We start from the raw sequence: 20,927 nt of genomic DNA, 5'->3' as shown, positions 1-20,927 counted from the left end.
GCACACGCAATAAGTGGCAATTAATTGCAGGTCATCAGTAGCATATGAAAAGGTCGTAAAACAATAGGTGGAACATGGGAATCCTGTGCACATGTAATAAGTGGCAATTAATTGCAGGTCATCAGTAGCATATGAAAAGGTCGTAAAACAATAGGTGGAACATGGGAACCCTGTGAACACGCAATAAGTGGCAATTAATTGCAGGTCATCAGTAGCATATGAAAAGGTCGTAAAACAATAGGTGGAACATGGGAACCCTGTGAACACGCAATAAGTGGCAATTAATTGCAGGTCATCAGTAGCATATGAAAAGGTCGTAAAACAATAGGTGGAACATGGGAACCCTGTGAACACGCAATAAGTGGCAATTAATTGCAGGTCATCAGTAGCATATGAAAAGGTCGTAAAACAATAGGTGGAACATGGGAACCCTGTGCACACGCAATAAGTGGCAATTAATTGCAGGTCTATATTTCCAAAGTTGGTGTGCAGTGGTGCAAAGAAAGTTCACAGCCAGTGAACAGCCAGGATTCAGGACACTGCATGTACCTGTTTGTCTGATACAGTATTATGTTATTGAATTATTTTCTTGTATAATACAATACTGTAGCAGATCTAAGGATTTTAGGAGAATAAGTGGCTAAAAATAGAATTCTTGACATGAATAAAAACTAGTCGGAATTCTCATACAAGTAACTAATAAAAGTGTTACTGTTGTACAGTAATAGGAGTAGCCATGATTTCCGTGATCTGACAGGCAGTACAACCAGAATAAAACAAAGAACACTCAAGTTGTGTATTATAGATATTTGTTTCCTGAATAAAAACATTATTTTTAATACATTATCAACATTTTCTAAATGCTTCAACTCTTCCTAGCCCGTCACACAACTTTATTGAATTAGCATTTCCTAGTTATCGCGTGACCATTACCCCCATTTTATCACCTTCCAATCATGACTCTCTTGCAATTTCCATTGTGCATTTTAGCAGACCACACTGGGTACTGGCGTAGCCATGGCAACTTTATGAAATATCTTCCTTTTTTTTTAAAATTAATCTTACCATAACAAATCAGATATTTGATGAGTTTGGATTCAGTATAAACTTTTATGTCGTCATCAGATTAATCTGAGAATCAACGTCAGATTTTAGAAAATTTGATTTTTTTCATTCACATGACCTGTCTCAGATTGATGTTGCCTTTAAACTGACCATTAGTGTTGCCATGTCAACTGACCTTCATACAATGTATTCTTCCTGAAGTATACAGCAATGCATCACTTATCAGTTGAAGCATTTCCACAATGAGTCATACAGGAATTGTAATAGATACTACAGATTACAGGGACATCTTATGCATAAATATCAAAAATAATACATATAGGTAGATTATTTTTTTTCTGTATTACACTTTATTATTTTAGTTAATATTATTCCACCCAGACAGTTCTGTATAAGTATTGAAAGGCCAATAACTAGTAATCCAAAGTTATAAAAATTAGAGAGAAAAAAAATAAGCCAGATTACAGTAAAAATAAAATATAGCATAATAGTTATAATACCTCCCCCTCGCTCTGGGTTTCAAATGGTCAATTTGTTATTTGGTGCATGTATACACCGGAAGTTGTAGTTGGTGATTGTGGTCCCTAGTATTCAAATCTTGCATTAACTTCAGTAGAAACTTGAGCAAATTGCAATGTAAAAAAAAAAATCACAAAAATAAATACAATAGTTACATATTATTTATTCAGAAAAAAAGAAATCTGCAAATGTATTATTTCTATGAAACCACAGTAACCCTTATCAAGGTAATAGTATACTTCAACCCAAACTGAAATGTGACAACCCTGGTGTGATGTAAATGGACAGAGAGCAATGTTGGTTAGTTAACAGGCCTGCTACCAGCCTTGTCAGAAATTACCAGCCCTGTCAGAAAGTTATCAAATCTGTCAGAAAGTTACCAGCCCTGCCAGAATGTAACCAGCCTTGTCAGAAAGTTACCATCCCTGCCAGAATGTAACCAGCCTTGTCAGAAAGTTACCAGCCCTGTCAGAATGTAACCAGCCTTGTCAGAAAGTTATCAGCCCTGCCAGAATGTAACCAGCCTTGTCAGAAAGTTATCAGCCCTGCCAGAAAGTTATCAAATCTGTCAGAAAGTTACCAGCCCTGCCAGAATGTAACCAGCCTTGTCAGAAAGTAATAACCCCTGCCAGAAAGTTACCAGCCCTATCAAAAAATTATCAGCTCTGTCAGAAAGTTATCAAATCTGCCAGAAAGTTACCAGCCTTGCCAGAATGTAACCAGCCTTGTCAGAAAGTTATCAGCCCTGCCAGAATGTAACCAGCCTTGCCAGAATGTAACAAGCCTTGTCAGAATGTAACAAGCCTTGTCAGAAAGTTAACAGCCTTGTCAGTATGTAACCATCCTTGTCAGAATGTAACAAGCCTTGTCAGAATGTAACAAGCCTTGTCAGAATGTAACAAGCCTTGTCAGAAAGTTATCAGCCTTGTCAGAATGTAACCAGCCTTGTCAGAATGTAACAAGCCTTGTCAGAATGTAACAAGCCTTGTCAGAATGTAACAAGCCTTGTCAGAAAGTTATCAGCCCTGCCAGAATGTAACCAGCCTTGTCAGAAAGTTATCAGCCCTGCCAGAATGTAACCAGCCTTGTCAGAATGTAACAAGCCTTGTCAGAATGTAACAAGCCTTGTCAGAAAGTTACCATCCCTGTCAGAATGTAACCAGCCTTGTCAAAAAGTTACCATCCGTCAGAATGTAACCAGCCTTGTCAGAAAGTTATCAGCCCTGTCAGAATGTAACAAGCCTTGTCAGAATGTAACAAGCCTTGTCAGAAAGTTATCAGCCTTGTCAGAATGTAACCAGCCTTGTCAGAATGTAACAAGCCTTGTCAGAAAGTTATCAGCCCTGCCAGAAAGTTACCAGCTATACACTGAAGATTATTTTAAAATACAATTCCCCATTTTAAATTGTTGCAACATGATCCAATAATATTATTGAGTAAAATTACATTGTCAAAATCTGTATTGAAGCAGACCATGGAAAAATGTTACTCGACCAACATGGCATGTAATTTTTTTTTTAACAGCTGACTGGAATTACGATCAGGCACATGGGCAGGCAGTAACTTCATACACAGAAAGCATTTAAGTAGCTATGTAAAATTCCCTCCAACTGCCATTGTTTTGACAATAAAAGTAGCTGCTTTGTATTCCACCAATGTTAGACTGTAACATGTAGGAATTATTATTCACATCTTTAGTGACATACAAATTGATCCATGGATACCTGAGAAAGTTTTGTAAATCCAAACAATGCACAACTTTCTAGACATAGTTGACAGTTAATTTCATTTTGGTGCAATCTCATATACTAATGTGGAAAATACAAAACATGTATACTAGTAAGAATTTATAAGCTTAAATCATTGATGTTAGTCATATAGATTTGAAGCCGGCTTTTCATATCACAAGACTGAAACACAATGCATTAAAAATATAACAGTTCTACAGGTAAATCGTGACTATTGTATACCCAGTCTCACATACAGGTAATTGGTATGCATTTAGTATAATGGCAAAAATTAGATCCCCTTCTGCTTGGTATGCATCTGAAGTCAAAAACCTGCACTGGAAGTTTATTTTTTTTTTATTTGGTCTAACTCTACTGCACTTTAATTTTTTGTGTGTGTAATATCCAAAATAATTGCAGATTTAAGGTAGAGATGCAGTTTACCTGACAGGTATTTTAATTAGTTAATTAGGAAACCAAGATCACCTCCCTTGTCCACAAAACTATATATTTTCGGAAAGCTTATTGTATGAATTTTAAAATTTTGTTAGTATTTTTTTTTATGGACACTGTAATTTGAAATATGCACAAAAATGTGCTTTTTTGGTCAAAAGTGATTTAAAAAAACCCAGCTTCTTGTTTACTATGAAGAAAGTGCCGTCTTGAAACTGTCTACCAGTTGTCAACTTTGCAGGGCAGCAGCTCAAGTTTTACTACTTCAAGTTTATGCATAAATTAACACCCAGGCTAGTTGTCTGTACGATTGTTGTAACACTGTTCAACCAAAACCAATGCCCTGACGGCGTGTTGAAGATAAACACATTGTCAATCATTTGTGAAAATTTCAAAACAAAAAGTCAAAGCGTCTAGGAGCTATTTTTTTTAAAGTTCTGGGATGTGCACTAAAAAGAAGCTGAGATAATTGCTAATTTGCATAACATTTCACTCAGTAAGAAGTTTGCTAATGCTCGAAATGGCTGTACATTGCATCTTACATAAAAGCAATTCCATAACATGGGCAGTATAATTTAAAACTGTCCCAATCGCTGCACCATGTCGTGCACAATATAGTCTCAATCACTGCACCATGTCGTGCACAATATAGTCTCAATCACTGCACCATGTCATGCACAATATAGTCCCAATCTCTGCACCATGTCGTGCACAATATAGTCCCAATCACTGCACCATGTCATGCACAATATAGTCCCAATCACTGCACCATGTCGTGCACAATATAGTCCCAATCACTGCACCATGTCGTGCACAATATAGTCCCAATCACTGCACCATGTCATGCACAATATAGTCCTATTAAAGTCATGTATACAATTTGTATAAAAATGTTTAATTGTTGTTTGTTTGATTGTTCACTGTACGACTGGAGTGCTTCAGAACATAGAAGACTAGGTGCCTTTAATGTTGTTCATTAGTGACATCGTTAAACTTTCACCAAATAAAAAAGTTCCTAAAACTATAAAAATAAACCCTGTAAAAGTGAGAGCCCTGTTTGTATGTTTACTGCTAGTCACTTTCAGTAACCCGGCCTGGAATAAACATAGCCCTGAAAAAAACAACAGAAAATAAAAAATTATAATAATCTGTACTCTATGGAGGTGGGTTAGGTGAATTTTGTCGACAATTTCGGGAAACAAACTTAGACAATTTTTCCACAGCAGTTACCAGAATAAAGTACTCAATAAAACCACCATTTCCAATTGGTTTCTCTTCCAAGATTGGAATATTTATCAGAACCTAACTAGCAGAATTTGTTTTGACTATCATTCATTATATATCTGTGTATACGTAGTTATGACCAGAATAATATTCTACTGACCTGGGTAGAGGAGTATGAATGTACCAGCCAACGACCCAATCACCGAGATCACCATCCCGATGTTGGGAATAAATAACGCAGCTGATAATGACGCAATAAACCAAATCAGCGTCTCCACAATTCGAAATAGTCTCTCCCTATAATGAAGTATGTATAACCAATTTCCACCGATGGATGAAAGTGTACCCATTATTGCTGCCCTGTATAGAAATAAAAATAATTCCGTTGATTGCATAGATTTATTACTTTGTACATTATTCAAAACAGATCTTGATTTTTTTGAAATCTAACTACAGTATTTTGATGTGTCATGACTAACCACCCAAAACTCACTCACTCAGTCATTTATTTATATATAAGTAAAATATTTCAAAATACAGGTCATTACGGCACAAACTCTAATATGTTTTTTTCTCGTGCTTGTCTGAATCAAGATTATTAATAATTAAACTTAATACTGGCAGTTGTCATGATGCAGCTTGTTTCAATGTACAAAATGTGTGTAAAATATTACATTGTTCAGATGGCCATGTGTGAGGCAGTAATAAATTGTCAGGTTACATCACAACTAAATATTAAAACATCTACATTAATGTAGAGATGACTCTTATATGTAGTTATTCCATTTATCGTGCATGTTTCATGTAATACAACCCATTAGATATTCTCAAAATTTCATTCCCGATATTCAATGAGCTATTGCTACACCAAATTTGATCTCCAAAGTTGCCAAAACAATTCATTTAATGGTTTATAAATAATTGTTTGAAATATATTTCTGCTATATATTAAGAGCTTCAGATATTCACCAAGGTGAGTTCTTGTATTATTACAGTCGCAATTTGGTATTCATCATTTCTATTTCTCACAAACACAACTTAAGCTGTGCACAGGGATTCATTTTTCTGATGTAACTATTGTCAAATTCTCATGAGGTGTGTAATTACCATACCACTGATACAATTACATTTAAAGTAAAAAAGAAATGTTACAAATACTGTAAAATGAGACATGGGACACCAGACGCTTTATCATTTTGATGGCTCTATGGTGATAAAAAGCTGCGAAATGTGATAAATATGATCTCCAATTTACAATTGTGGGATATTGGATTTATTAAACTTGTGTTGTATTGATCAAGACTTCAATAAATTTAGCCATTCATTGGAGATCATCTATCAACTGTATATTAACAGTAAAAGAATTAATAATTAATGAATAGAATAGAATTCTTTATTATTACTGTAAAGATAATGTGACATTTCTTGTTTGGTTAACAAGTTAATAATTTAAAGTTTTTACATTGTTGAGCGGTCATAAAACTATCCATGAATAGTAAAGGTAAGACAATTTACAATATGTAAAAATATGGCATATGTAGTTTATAATGTATTCCTTATGTTGTAACACTGTTCAATGTACTTTATGGTTTCTTTGATTAGTGAAGTGTTCTTATTACTCATTATTTGTATGAATTTTTCATAATTTGTCATATCTTGGAATCCATCAATACAGGATTTGGCTGTTGCATATAGAATTTATGAACACATAAATATGATCTCCAATCATTAAGGATATAAGCATTAACCAAATTGGACCCAGGATGGCACTATGAATAGTTGTAAAAATATTACTGTTATTAGTCTAATAAAAGTCCATCTACAATACAGGTACATGTGACCCAAAACAAAGATGATGGGATTTACACACACTTGTACCGGAATAAGTTTTTCAATTGAATAATTATATGTATAAAAATACAATGTGCACTTCCCCCATAATTCTTTCCAACAGTAATATATTAGATTTACCTTCCCACAAAACTCAGTATTGGATATGAGGTCAGTACCGACGCCATGATCATTATTCTGGCTATAGTGATTGCTATATCTGTGGCACTGTATGACAACAAGATGTCACTCTCTACATTATCACCAAATGTCAGGTAACCATAGATACCAGTTAATAAATACACTGTAAAATTGATCATCATGGCTGCTGCAACTACTTTAGAGAAATGCTTGACAGATCGCTGTTGTAAACTTGCATAGACCGGAACTGCACATAAATGACACTAAAGAATAGAAGAAATCAATCAATAAAAGTTGACATTTTACAAAACGTCTAAAACTGAACTATACCATACATTTGCTCTGAGCCAAGCAGTACTCATAGAAAATGACTGAGGTGATTCTAAGATAGAAAATCAAAGAATGCTTAGAAAGAACTCCCATGTGCTGAGAGTATTGGAGACACATTAAATATAATTCGAAATTACTTAGCTGAAAACTAATTATGCAAATCAGAAAATTAATATGACCAGATTTGAGTGTAAAACTAATGAGGTCTGTGCAATGTAACAGAAAATCTACGTCTCCAAGTTTAATTGAAATGTGATTAGAACCAAAAAATTATGAATTATTATGCTTATTAGGGAATTAATATGAACAGATTTTTACCCCAAACTAATTAGGTTTGTACATTGTCCTAGAGCATCTTTGTACTAAGTTTCATTGAAATGGAATAATTAGTACCGTGAAAACTCCAAAATTTCGACCCCTCTAAAAATTCGAACGCCTATTTATTTGCCGGGTTTCGGTGTTTTATTTACCTCAAATTTTCGACTCCACTAAAAATTGCCGACTCATTCTTATTCGAAAATTGCGACCAGTTTTAGTTTTCCCCCAAACGAAAAAAAAACCGATGTGAGCGTTCAAACGGGACCTTCCTCGAAGGCATGAATCCGGGTTTCTGATTGACTGAGAGATTTTTATTTTATTGGTAACGAAAATATATTCTAAATAAACGAAGTTTCAAATAAAAACAAACACAAAAATCTCGGCATGCTGCGTTTCTGAATTGTTGATTATTACTGTACTCAGTAGTGATTATAATAATGTACACAAAATAAATTTGTTGAATGGTTATGAAATACAAATAAAAGTCAACTTAGTTTCATCGTAAGCGAATGATTCCGGTCTCGTATAAACGTTTGATGCTGTAGGATATCCGCCATGTTCTCTTAGGTCAAATCGCTAATTAACCAATCAAAAAGCTGGATGATGCCAACGTGTTCAAATTACCATAGCTTATTTAAATATGTTAATGTTATTGAACGCAATGCGGAAGAGATTGATGTTGTAGTACGATATTTTGGCTTGGATTTTGATGCGAAAACGGCATGATTTTTTTTAAATAAAAAAATTAGTTGTTTTTAAAAAATAAACTGGTCATCTGAAGAATAATTTAACATTGTTCACAGTGATAACAGCTCATTCTCGAAAGGAAGCTTACCCGCTCACGCTAGTCACGATAAAAATCATACACGTGTACTCTTGAATAGACAGACGTCAATGACTACGGTAAAACTTGCTCTATTTTAGCCGGCAGGATTGATTGAAATGTCCGAAAAATGACGCCAAAATACACCTTAAAAGTCCCATTTTATTTTCTTAAATCCCATTTTATTTTTTATTCCAAGGGCGAATTTACGGCAGAATTTGGTCCCTCAAATAAGGGACACGCGAGCTTTGATTCTAACCGGATACATTGCACTGGGTCGGGGAGATAGTTTGCTAAACTTCCATGTATCTTTTGTCCAATGGGTACCTGTACTTCGAACATTCGCAAGTTTTCCTAGGTAGTGCGAGACAGCTTTGTCTTTTAAACTATTAGTTTTGTGCTGACCTCTTCTCCGCGTCTTGATGTTTTGTTTTGCTTGTCATAATACTCACTGATTGATGACTTTGTTTAGATTTTGAGTTACAACTCGGCCACGACCTTTGCTTTTACCGTGAAACATGAGGAAGTTTACGTCAATTGACGGACATTGCATTTTTTAAAAACTAATGAAGCACACTGTCTATCATCCCCATTTTTTCATTTGCTGATTTCTATTCTGAAAAATTCGACCGTCCGAAAATGCACCTTAATTTTGACTCTAAAAACACGTCACATTTCTAACACCAATTATTTAAAACCGGTCGAAATTTTGGAGTTTTTACGGTACTTTAGATATCAGTGTGAAAGCTTAAAATTGGTTAATTATGCAAATTAGGTAATTAATATGTACAGATTGTAACCCACAATTATTCAGGTCTGTCTATTGTCCTACAGCATCCATGTACATTCATTGATATGTGATGTATAGTACCTGAGATATCAGTGTGAAAGTTGGTTAATTATGCAAATTAGGTGATTAATATGCACAAATATTTACCGGAAACTAATTGGGTCTGCATAATTCTAGATTCATTGAAATGTGATGATTAGTACTTTAGATATCAGTAGAAAAGCTGAAAATTAATTATGCAAATTAGGTAATTAATATGCACAATTATTTACCCTAAGACTAATCAGGTCTCTGCATAGTCCTAAAGAATCTATGTACCAAGTTTCATTGAAATGCGATGATTAGTACTTGAGATACCCATGGAAAAGCTGAAAATTAACTAATTATGCAAATTAGGTGATTAATATGCACAAATATTTATCGAAAACAATCAATCTCTGCATAGTCCTTGAGTATGTAAGTACCAAGTTTCATTGAAATGTAATGCTAACTACTTATATCAAATGCTGAAAATTAATTAATTATGCAAATTAGGTAATTAATATGTACTGATATTACCATAAAAACTATCAGGTCTGTGCAGTGTCGTATGACATCTATGTACCAAGTTTCATTGAAATGTGATGATTAGTACTTGAGATATCAGTGGAAAAACCGAAAATTTACTAATCATTATGCAAATTAGGTAATTAGTATCCACGGATTATTACCAAAAACTAATCAAAACCTAGCATTAGTTCAGAGCATCTATGTACCAAGTTTCATCAAAATCCAATGAGTGGTTGTTTAGATATCAGTGGAACAGTCATGGAACCACTAAAAAATAGCTAATTATCATGCAAATTAGGTAATTAATATGCACAGATTTTTACCAAAAATTAATCAAATCTGCGCATATGTTCAGAGCATCTATGTACCAAGTTTCATCAAAATCCAATGAGTGGTTCTTTAGATATCAGTGGAACAGTCATAGAACAGCTAAAAATTAGCTAATTATCATGCAAATTAGGTAATTAACGAGCATGGATTTTTACCAAAACCTAATCAAATCTGCGCATTGGCCCAGAGCATCTATGCACCAAGTTTCATCAAAAACCGATGTATGGTTCTTGAGATAGCAGTGGAACAGTCGGACACACATACACACATACACACACACATACACACATACACACATACAGACACACTAACTGCAAAGACTCCCATTTTGTGCTTCGCACATGGGAGTCAAAAACTGATATTAAATGATTCTGCATATAATAAATTACATTTTATGTGCGCTTCAAATTGTGATGTATGTGCTTTTATCAAAGCAAATACTTTATACAGTACGCATATTCAAATTTGTATGAAGGAGCAACAAATACTACATAATACAGATAATTCTTCATTATGAAATTTATTGATCTAAAAACTCTATACTTGAAATATATGTTAATAAGGAATTAATCAAGTGATTTGTAAAAAATGAAATCAGTGGCTATAATAGCTCCACTGTGTGCATCTATTGAATGGCCATTCTGACACCTTTGATTGCTAATGCCTAAATAAAACCACAGAATTGTTTCCATATTTCAAAGAAAATTTGGATCAAAACTTGTTAGCTGATGAGAAATTACGTTGGTCCAAAATAATGGCATATTAATTTTAAGAATCTTTGGGACATCTGCTTCATACTTCAAACCTGTGACATACTATCCAAAATTGATTTAGGGGAGGGACCGGGGGGGGGGGGCTGATTAATAATTAACTATTAAATTCTAATCTAAACTTATAGTTAGTTCTGGTTGTTAATTGGATATCCTATCTGACCGAGACAATACTTTCAAGATGTAACTTTCAAAGCTGGACAGTTAATACATAGTTTACCTGAAAGCCAAAGCAGATGGCCGGTACCGCAATAAATACATCAATCCACGACTGTGGTATATGGCTTATAGGAACAGCACGCCGTTCATTGATGTAATACTTAATAATAACAACAACCACAACATAGAAAGTTGCGAGCACACCTAAAATGCTAAAATAAATCAAAGAAAGCTTAGAAAGAACTCCTGGGTGTCAAAAGTATTGGAGACTCAGTAAAAATTAATTGGAAATTACTTGTACTTGAGATATTGATGAAAAAGCTGAAAACTAATTATGCAAATCAGTAAATTAAAATGAACAGATTTGAGTGTAAAACTGATAAGGTCTGGGCAATGTAACAGATCATCTATGGTGATTAATATGCATAAATATATACTGAAAACTAATTATGCAAATCAGTAAATTAAAATGAACAGATTTGAGTGTAAAACTGATAAGGTCTGCGCAATGTAACAGATCATCTATGGTGATTAATATGCATAAATATATACTGAAAACTAATTATGCAAATCAGTAAATTAAAATGAACAGATTTGAGTGTAACACTGATAAGGTCTGCGCAATGTAACAGATTATCTATGGTGATTAATATGCATATTAAATATATACTGAAAACTAATTATGCAAATCAGTAAATTAAAATGAACAGATTTGGGCGTAAAACTGATAAGGTCTGCGCAATGTAACAGATTATCTATGGTGATTAATATGCGTAAATATATACAGAAAACTAATTGGCTTTCTTCATAGTTTAGATTCATTGAAATGTGATGATTAGTACTCGAGATATCAGTGGAAAAGCTGATAATTATGCAAATTAGGTAATTAATATGCAGAAATATTTACCCCGAAACTAATCAGGTCTTTGCTAGTCCTAGAGGATCTATGTACAAGTTTCATTGAAATGTAATGCTTACTACTTGAAATATCAAACACTGAAAATTATTAATTATGCAAATTAGGTAATTAATATTTACTGATATTACCCTAAAAACTACCAGGTCTGTGCAATGTCCTATGACATCTAGGTACCAAGTTTCATTGAAATGTGATGATTTGTACCTGAAGTTTTAGTGGAATAGTCGATAATTGACCAATCATTATGCAATTAATATGCCCGGATTTATACCCAAAACTAATCAATCAAATCTGTGCATTAGTTCAGAGCATCTATGTACCAAGTTTCATCAAAATCCAATGAGTGGTTCTTTAGATATTAGTGGAGCAGTCGTGGAACAGCTAAAAATTAGCTAATTATCATGCAAATTAGGTAATTATTATGCACAGATTATTACCCAAAACTGATAAAATCTGTGCATCAGTCCAGAGCATCTATGTACCAAGTTTCATCAAAATCCAATGAGTGATTCTTTAGATATCAGTGGAAGAGTCATGGAACAGCTAAAAATTAGCTAATTATCATGTAAATTAGGTAATTAATATTCATGGGTTTCTAACAAAACCTAATCAAATCTGTGCATTAGTCCAGAGCATCTATGTATCAAGTTTCATCAAAAACAATGTATGGTTCTTGAGATATCAGTGGAACAGACGGACACACACGGACATGCACACGGACACACACCCATACACACCCACACACACAGACACACCCACCCACCCATCCACCCCCCCCCCCACACACACACACACACACAGACAGACACACACACACAAACGGGTTCTTGTTAATTAATATCACATTTGGTTGTATACAAGTTCTATAATGCTCAATGTATTAGTAGTATTGTACTTCAGATTTGTGCATTTGCTACAAGTCAATATTAACACATGAGTAACTCTTATGACATACTAGACAATAATAGATGGGACAAAACACCAATTGAACAGTTACATTTGAAATTCTGCAAACAAATACTAGGTGTGAGTAAATTCTCCTCAACTGCAGCATGCAGAGTTGAACTTGGTAAATTCCCATTACTTATAGATATTCAGGAAAATCTAATTAAATACTGGTATCGTATTAGTGCCTTACCAGACAGTCATATTACAAAACAAGCCTTTGAAGAACAAAAACAACAAACTTTATATTGGTTTACATCAGTAAAAAACATGGTCTCCGAAAATATTACAAACTTGTCCTCGTCTGTCATACCTCAAAAATTACCACACAGTAAAATAAAAAACGTACGAAAAAACATCTGACAAAGGTATGTAGAGTTCTGGAAGTTGAGTGTAACAAATGATAATAGAAAACTAAGAACGTATATAAAGTTTAAAGACTAGCTTGTACACTTTTGAACCATATTTGCTCGTATATAATCTGAAACATAAAATCATAATGACTTGTTTCAGAATACGCAGTCATGTATTAGAAATTGAGAAGGGTACCAACCCAACCCAACCCAAAATACCTTTAGAAGACAGAATTTGTAGGCAATGTTGTTCCCAGAACAAAATGAAGAACATTTCTTCATGGAATGTCTTAAATACCAAACAAAAAGTTATTGAATAATATCAATATTCCAGAAGAATTGAAAAGTGATGACCAGATCTTTAAATATATTCAAAAGATGTAATAACAAGAGTTGGCAGAGCCATCTCGATGCTGGGATAATAAGAGTATTTAAAGGTGTGTTTTGGAGCAATGGATTGGCGAAAAGGCAGAAAAACAATTTCAAAAACGTTGACTTGACTTTGTTTTAGTGAAAACTTGAAGTATACATGAGGGTACGTATTATTATTTATTTATTTTGGAAACTCTATTTTTAACTGAAGGAATTAAACTAAATTAAATAATCATGTTAGAAATGACTACTGTTCAACTCCGGACGTTTAATTGTATTTAGCGTATGTTACTATGACAATCAACTAATTCGAGAAAAACAGTTGACAATGACTAAATGCATGGCCACAGCCAAATCGCTGCTTAATTGAAATAAAAAAAAATCAAAGAAAACAGAGAACTCTAAGACAGGAAGAGAAACACGAGTGATGTATTTGAACAACAGGCATTACGGCAGCCAAGTTTGTTTCACCTCGATCAATGCAGCAATACCCACGATGCACTATTCCCATAAGCGTGGGTAGGTGGAAGTTCATAGCCAAGCGTACTGCGGTCAAGAACAAGGTAAGAAATTACGTGACGAGACCATCCCGATTCATACAAGAAGATCGATACAAACTACACCACAGAGTGTAGTAGACATAATCCCGATGGCAATAGGAAGTTCGAAGGAAGCTAATACAGTTGATTTATGACAGACGAAGTACTGTAAAGGGGATAATTATTCACTGGGTTTTAATTTAGCTTATTTCGCTGACTGGAAAATGCGCTAATTAAAACCCAGTGAATATGTAAAATTTAGCATAGAACACATTATCTAAATGACGAAACCGTGAATTTAAAACCCACTGAATATGCCTGAAATGGAAAATCAGTGAATTTTAAACCCAGTAAAAATGAGTAATTTTACAGTAAATGGAAATTACTTTTCAGTCTTCGTTGAGACACAAACGTAATTTAATACACACAACTACAGTTCGACTAAAGTTTACAAACACCACGGTCAATCACACAAAGTCCTCCAAATTCGCAATTTTCGAGTTCCCGGTTTTTGCTAGAAAGCCGCTAGAGGGTTATCAAAGTACCCGGATGACAACTGTCACGGCTCTGAGTGGGGTTAAAATAACCACAGCTTCAGCGTTTACTTGCTGACGCACACAAAGTGAATTTCCTGGCTTACTTTCGAGGACACAGTAATCACAATGGTAAATTGGTATTGCAATGTTCCTGGCTGTTCTTCCAGTCCCATAAAAAAAATATGACAAAATATCCGGTGCTTTTCAGCGTAACTGAATCTTTAATGTCGGCGTTTTTATGTCTCGTCTGGTACTTCTCAAAATATAACTGGCGTGCGACAGGTTCATTCTCAATGCCAAAATCTAGGTGCGGAGACTGCACTTGCTGATTGCAAGTACTTAGTATTGTTTGCACGATGAGGTTGTCTGAATTATTAGTTTCCCGCATATGAAGCACCATGTCGATATTTAAACCAATGCGGCGAGTTTCGTTCATTTAGTGAAAGTGATGTCATTAGTTCAATGTCGGACACAGTGAGTTCATTTGCCATGTACTGTATAAAATTAGTAGCGCTTGAAGATTTTAATTTTTATTCCCTAAATCCGAAATTGTTGATGGTTCTGTTACTGAGTTTAACATTGGATCCAACATGTGGTTGTAGCATGAGTTCACAGAGGAAATATCGTAAATAGCTTTGATTAAATCTTCGTTGTTTTCATGGCATGATTTTCTTCCTGGGTTGTGAGATGACAATGTTGGCTGGACGCGATTTATTTCGTCTTATATCGATATTATCAATTTGCAGGGGATGGATTCCTTTCTCAGCTTGTCCCATATATAGCAATATCTGTGCCGACCTGTGTTGCGCGATCTTTGTGGCATGAGTCGAAATCCTAGATACTGAATAGCAGCACCACACAGTGTTTGCATGAACCATGTTCTCTATTATATTTTCAATGGAAATTATTTTTAGTTACAATCATTAAAGTAATTATTATTAACATTTATTTCAAGTCACGTCGACAAGAAGCGGAAATGTAACATATGTCATGGTGACGCTTGTAGTTGCGTCTAGTTCTTAATAAAAAAACTGACTTATGCAATGCAATTACAGCCAACGGAAATTATTTCTGAACTTGTTTTTCTTTTGGGGATGTTTCTCGAACACACTCAGCCATGATGTAAATAACTTCAGTTTCTTTAACATGGTGAAGCTCGACGGCCCGGTAAACAAAATGTCCATTTTTGTACAGAAGAAAACCATTGTCACATTGATATTCTTTTAACCTGGACAGTGTCCAGTCACATCGATGTATTAAATAAGCAAGTATATCTGCAGTTTCGAATGATGGCATGTAATGGAGGTTTTTCTCCCAAGTTTTGATAGTATACGGATCTTCTAATGTCAGGGTAGATTTCTTGTCCTGAACTGTACGGCGACGCTTGCTCGAGGTTTTGCGATCGTCAGGCTCTAAAGGGCGAACTTTTAACTCATTTGCAAGTTTCACGAGTTCAATCAGCTTGGCCTTTTGTGTATTACAACAAGTTATTCCTCGTTCTTGTAGAAACTGACGTAATTCAAATGCAAATTTTCCATTGTTACGCCTCTGTGAACAGCAAAAAACAACCCCACCGGGAGTACCCCCCCCCCCCCGCACGAAACCTTGAAATGCATATGTAAATTAGCTGCCATTAAGAACTCGAAAATTGGGAATTCAAAAGAGATTTTTAAATGCACCGGGGAACACGAGATGAACAATTGTGCATACATGACGACTCCACGCTGTATGCAGCGTGAAAATGGCAATTTAAACTTTGCTTGCAGATTTTCACGGGCAGATTTACATAATAATACAGTTCGATAACGTGGCCAGTCACATAAAATCCATCAAAAGGGAACTGCAAGTCATATAATGCCAAAACAGTACCATTATTTCACAACTTTCGAAATACGTTCGCTTTTATCGAACTCCACTGTACAACAGTTTAATGTCTTCCCGTTCACAAGAACACAGAGCCTAAACTATCAGAAATTCGTAACACATAATTCGAGTGATGGATAAAAAAACATTTTTAAAAACAATTTTTATTATATAAATACACTTTGAAAAGAAACAAGATTCATAAACATAAATCTATTTGAATACATTCTCACTACAAATTACACAATACTTATTTTCTAGTGGCACTTTGGTGACACATTTTATAGCTACGCCCAAAATACATGTAAGTCCATCATTTATTGCGCAACTGTGACCACACAACATCATTCTGTTAACATCCACACATTTTCATAAAATCTCCATACACTTTTTGACCTTTCATAAGTAAAATACACTACAATTCACTCCAGAAAAACAATTTTCTTGGTACATTCCTACATTCTTGCATACTAATGAGGGATTCAGACACATTCCAAGCTGAACAATTTTCTTGGACTAATAACAAAGCTGGTCAATCCTTTCCCAGCAATAAAACAAGTTGGTGAATACTTATACAAAATATTTGAAATCAGAAATCATTATTATTATTATGTCAACAGTTTGTTTCAATTAATGTAACACAATTCATTAAATACCTTATTTTTCTATACTTATGTATAATGATGTTATATTTAACAAAAAATAATAAATATGCAGAGTTCTCTAGTGATTTTTTGTGTGAGTTTTATTTTTTGATGAAAAACATATTACCCCGGTATAATTTGTCCAAAAACTATAGCGCATTGAAGTTAAAAACAAGAAGCCTCTTGGCTGAGATAGCTTCGCTGTTAGCAATGCACATTTCAATTAGAGAATTGAAGACATCATCACGAAATGAACAAATCTGAGAGAGGTCCACATGTAGTACCTATATGTACAGTATCAAAGCAATCAGAAGTGGAAAATATCACTAAAATATTAATCAAAGTTAGAAAATTAAAAATACTTTATAACACCAATATTCATCAAAATTAGAGCAGGGTTCTCCACAGGGCATTATAGAGTAGGGATTCCTAACTGTTAAATTTAGCACAACAATAAATATAACAGTCATTAACATATTATATTGTTACGTAAATTGGCTGACTCTGTATGCAAGTTTTTTGGAAGAACACTGTAGAGAATTTAAGATATCATCACAAAATGTACAAATCTAAGAGAGGTCTGCCCAAGGTATATATACACCAAGTATCAAAGCAATCAGACTTGTAGTTTTCAAGAAGAAAAATTTTAAATTTGACACGAATGCCGATGGGTGCCAGAGGGACAATTACTAATATGATACGCTCCACTCAACAAACATGAATTTGCAAAAAAGTATATTTTCACAGATGTTAGCGAATAAATTGACATTCAACTCACCTTGAATATTTGAGAAATTCAATTTTTTTTGGAAAGCACAATGGCAGTATTAAAATAAATGAAACCAAAGTCAATGTAAATTTCCTATTGGTATACCAGTTCTGAGAGTAATGAGAACCAGCAATGAATTCCATCACTGTAAAAAAAACAATGATTTAATGGGAATTGAGTCATAAGTGTTGATAACAATGCATGCTAAAAACGCAAAGGCTCAAGGGTCGATGTCTGTGTATAAATAATAACACATACAGGTGACGACTCCCCCACTTTAAATAATTTGAGATTATGTACAAGATCATGTAGAGCTACATGAAAGGCCAAAACACAGAGATTTGTTCCTGTTTTAAAGTTTCTTTAAAAAACGATATGGTGATGCGATTGTTATTTTTTTTATGAAAGTCAATCTGCACATGCACGAACAAGATATAGCACCACCAACAGCAGACTCAATGTCCTCGTTTTTTTAATTTGTTTAAAATAAAAAATCCTTGAAACTGCCACACACACACACTGAGCAGAATCAGATCTATTTTTATTTTTGTATGTTTCTTTGTGATTTACATTTTTTCACAATTGGTAAATTTTCACATCAGAACCACATAGAAGTTTTTCATTTGTCTAACAACAACCACCAAACCTTCACATCAAGTATGTATAACGAGACACATAAAACAGTAATCATTTCAAACTGTGCGTCACTTTCACAGATACTCACCCTTATCAGTCTGGTCTGCCACAATAATCATATAAGTGATACAAGCACCAAATGAATAAAGTATAACAGTTGCCTGGCAAGCTAATAAGATCTTTGGCCCACATAATGATGCCACTGAATTTTCATATGTTGTAGACCCATGAATATCCGCACAAAATGCTAATACCAGCAATGCTAGCGCTGCAAATAATACCAGTATCTGTGAAATCAAATTAATTAACATATCTGACAATTAGCCCTCTAAAACCTAATCTGTATGTCAATGTTTTGAAGACCACCAGAAAGTATTATAAAAGTGACTGTAACATATTAAGTATGGCCAGAGTCTCCTGAGTACATTGAACAGTTTGTTGTTTGGATTTTGTGTGCATACTTTTTGCGTGAGTTAGTTAGGGGCTAACCTTAAATCTGACAAATTAACTTTGAACGAATAAACTTGTGGGATAAATTGATTTGGGATGAGCCAATAATAATCCATACTTTGGTGTCCATATTTTGTGATAATATCTTGAGGCAGTCTAAGCCAAATTCAAATTTTCCACTACTGAGCATGTTACTGACTACTACATATACATGTATACAATCATAGACCTTAGAAAGAGGTCTATGATACAATGCACTATAAGAGATAGCCGCCTGTTGTATTATACATTTTGTGTAATGGAAAACTGTAAGTAAGAAGTAGGATGACATACTCGTCCAAAAACACCACTCAGCAAGAGACTACGCAAAACATGCGATGTATTAGAGGATGAAATCCACTTCATTACATCTTGTAAAGCTTACTCTTCTGAAAGAAAGACTCTTTATGATGAATTTAACAAAATATTTACTAATTTACATGAGATGGACAAAACAGAAAAATTCAAGACAATCATCAACGCATCAGATAAACATTTACTGAAAACACTAATCCAATACTGTACATTGATAATGCAAACATTCAGTAACTTTCTTTGTTTTTTGATACTTATTATAATTAATTTGTGTTCATGTTTATTAATTTAACTTTATTACTCAGAGCCCAAAAAAAGATTGTAATTTCTTTACGGTGATAATAAAGTGTTATTGTATTGTATAACATTTTCATCCCATATCACCAAGCAAAGTTTTGAGATATGAATAAAAATTCTCACAATAGAAACCAGTATAAAAATTACAATTTAGACCATTTTTTATATTTCGGACCGATAACCCAAATTTTTTTAATTTTTGGTATTCTTATGGCTTGAAACATCTTAATACTAGTAATATGTAAATGTTTTGTTATTAACAGCACGACCATTTTGTTTACATTTTAAAGCAGGTAACTATGACTTGAAAGAAGCAAAAAGAGACACCCTTGAATATTTACAAACAAGATTTATGTCTGGAGACGTACTCGCTAGACAGTACATGAACTCTCGGCCGACCTGTCACCGCCATGGGGAGGGGCGCAGTTTACTTACCACTTGAAGGGCAACGCTGATCGATATACCACCCGCGGAACTATACGCGGAAGGGAAATTCAAAACACCGGCACCAAGACAAGCGTTAACTATGATAAATATCGCTCCTAGTAAACTATTCTGACCATCGTTACTGTTTGTTGTATTTTCATCTTTGATTTCCACGTCAATGATACGACCTTGGCGCGGATGAGATGGGCTACTCGGGGAATCCAACCAGCTCGAACTCTGACTCCGCGTCAGTTTATTCCCCGTCAACAGCGGAGATGTTTCTCGCGGAACGTTCGTTTGGATAGACATTTTTTGTTCCCTTCTTTAATCATCTGTTACCTCGATTCACGTAACACTTCGACGATATTTTCGTTTAATGACATCAAGACAGAGCGGATAAATCCTGTCAACAACAAAGACTGGCATGTGACACTGACGGCATTTCCGGTCATGATTAGCGCCAACATGCGGTACACTTGTTTCAGTTTTGTTCTTTCGTCTTCGGACATTTTTTTACTGACCTATTACCTATACTGACCTGACTGTTGTTATCATTAGTAGTTTATTTAGTTTTCAGTTGTTATCATTAGTAGTTTATTTAGTTTTCAGTTGTTATTATTAGTAGTTTATTTAGTTTTCAGTTATTATTAGTAGTTTATTTAGTTTTCAGTTGTTATTATTATTAGTAGTTTATTTAGTTTTCAGTTGTTATTATTAGTAGTTTATTTAGTTTTCAGTTGTTATTATTAGTAGTTTATTTAGTTTTCAGTTATTATTAGTAGTTTATTTAGTTTTC

General features: G+C 34.3%; 1 protein-coding gene across 2 annotated transcripts; it reads right to left on the bottom strand.

Moving 5' to 3' along the window:
- Positions 1-792: 792 nt before the first annotated feature.
- On the bottom strand, positions 793-20,927 carry LOC100370264 (sodium-coupled neutral amino acid transporter 7-like). Of its 2 annotated transcripts, XM_085499920.1 has the most exons (8): positions 20,141-20,263; positions 19,388-19,482; positions 18,693-18,891; positions 17,978-18,113; positions 11,090-11,240; positions 6,960-7,222; positions 5,149-5,348; positions 793-4,875 (listed from the first exon to the last, which is right to left on the bottom strand). In XM_085499920.1, exons 2-8 carry the CDS (start codon positions 19,457-19,459, stop codon positions 4,718-4,720), a joined length of 1,179 nt encoding a protein of 392 aa, XP_085356046.1. In that variant the 5' UTR covers positions 19,460-19,482; positions 20,141-20,263; the 3' UTR covers positions 793-4,717. The 2 variants fall into 2 exon arrangements, with proteins under 2 accessions (XP_085356046.1, XP_085356045.1); XM_085499919.1 differs by lacking the exon at positions 19,388-19,482 and having other exon boundaries at positions 20,141-20,927.

Source organism: Saccoglossus kowalevskii, chromosome 6 (assembly GCF_978046115.1).
Source record: "Saccoglossus kowalevskii chromosome 6, keSacKowa6.1, whole genome shotgun sequence".
Classification (NCBI taxonomy): domain Eukaryota; kingdom Metazoa; phylum Hemichordata; class Enteropneusta; family Harrimaniidae; genus Saccoglossus; species Saccoglossus kowalevskii.
The sequence above is the reverse complement of the archived record's forward strand: the minus strand, read 5'-3'. Positions and strand labels throughout refer to the sequence as shown.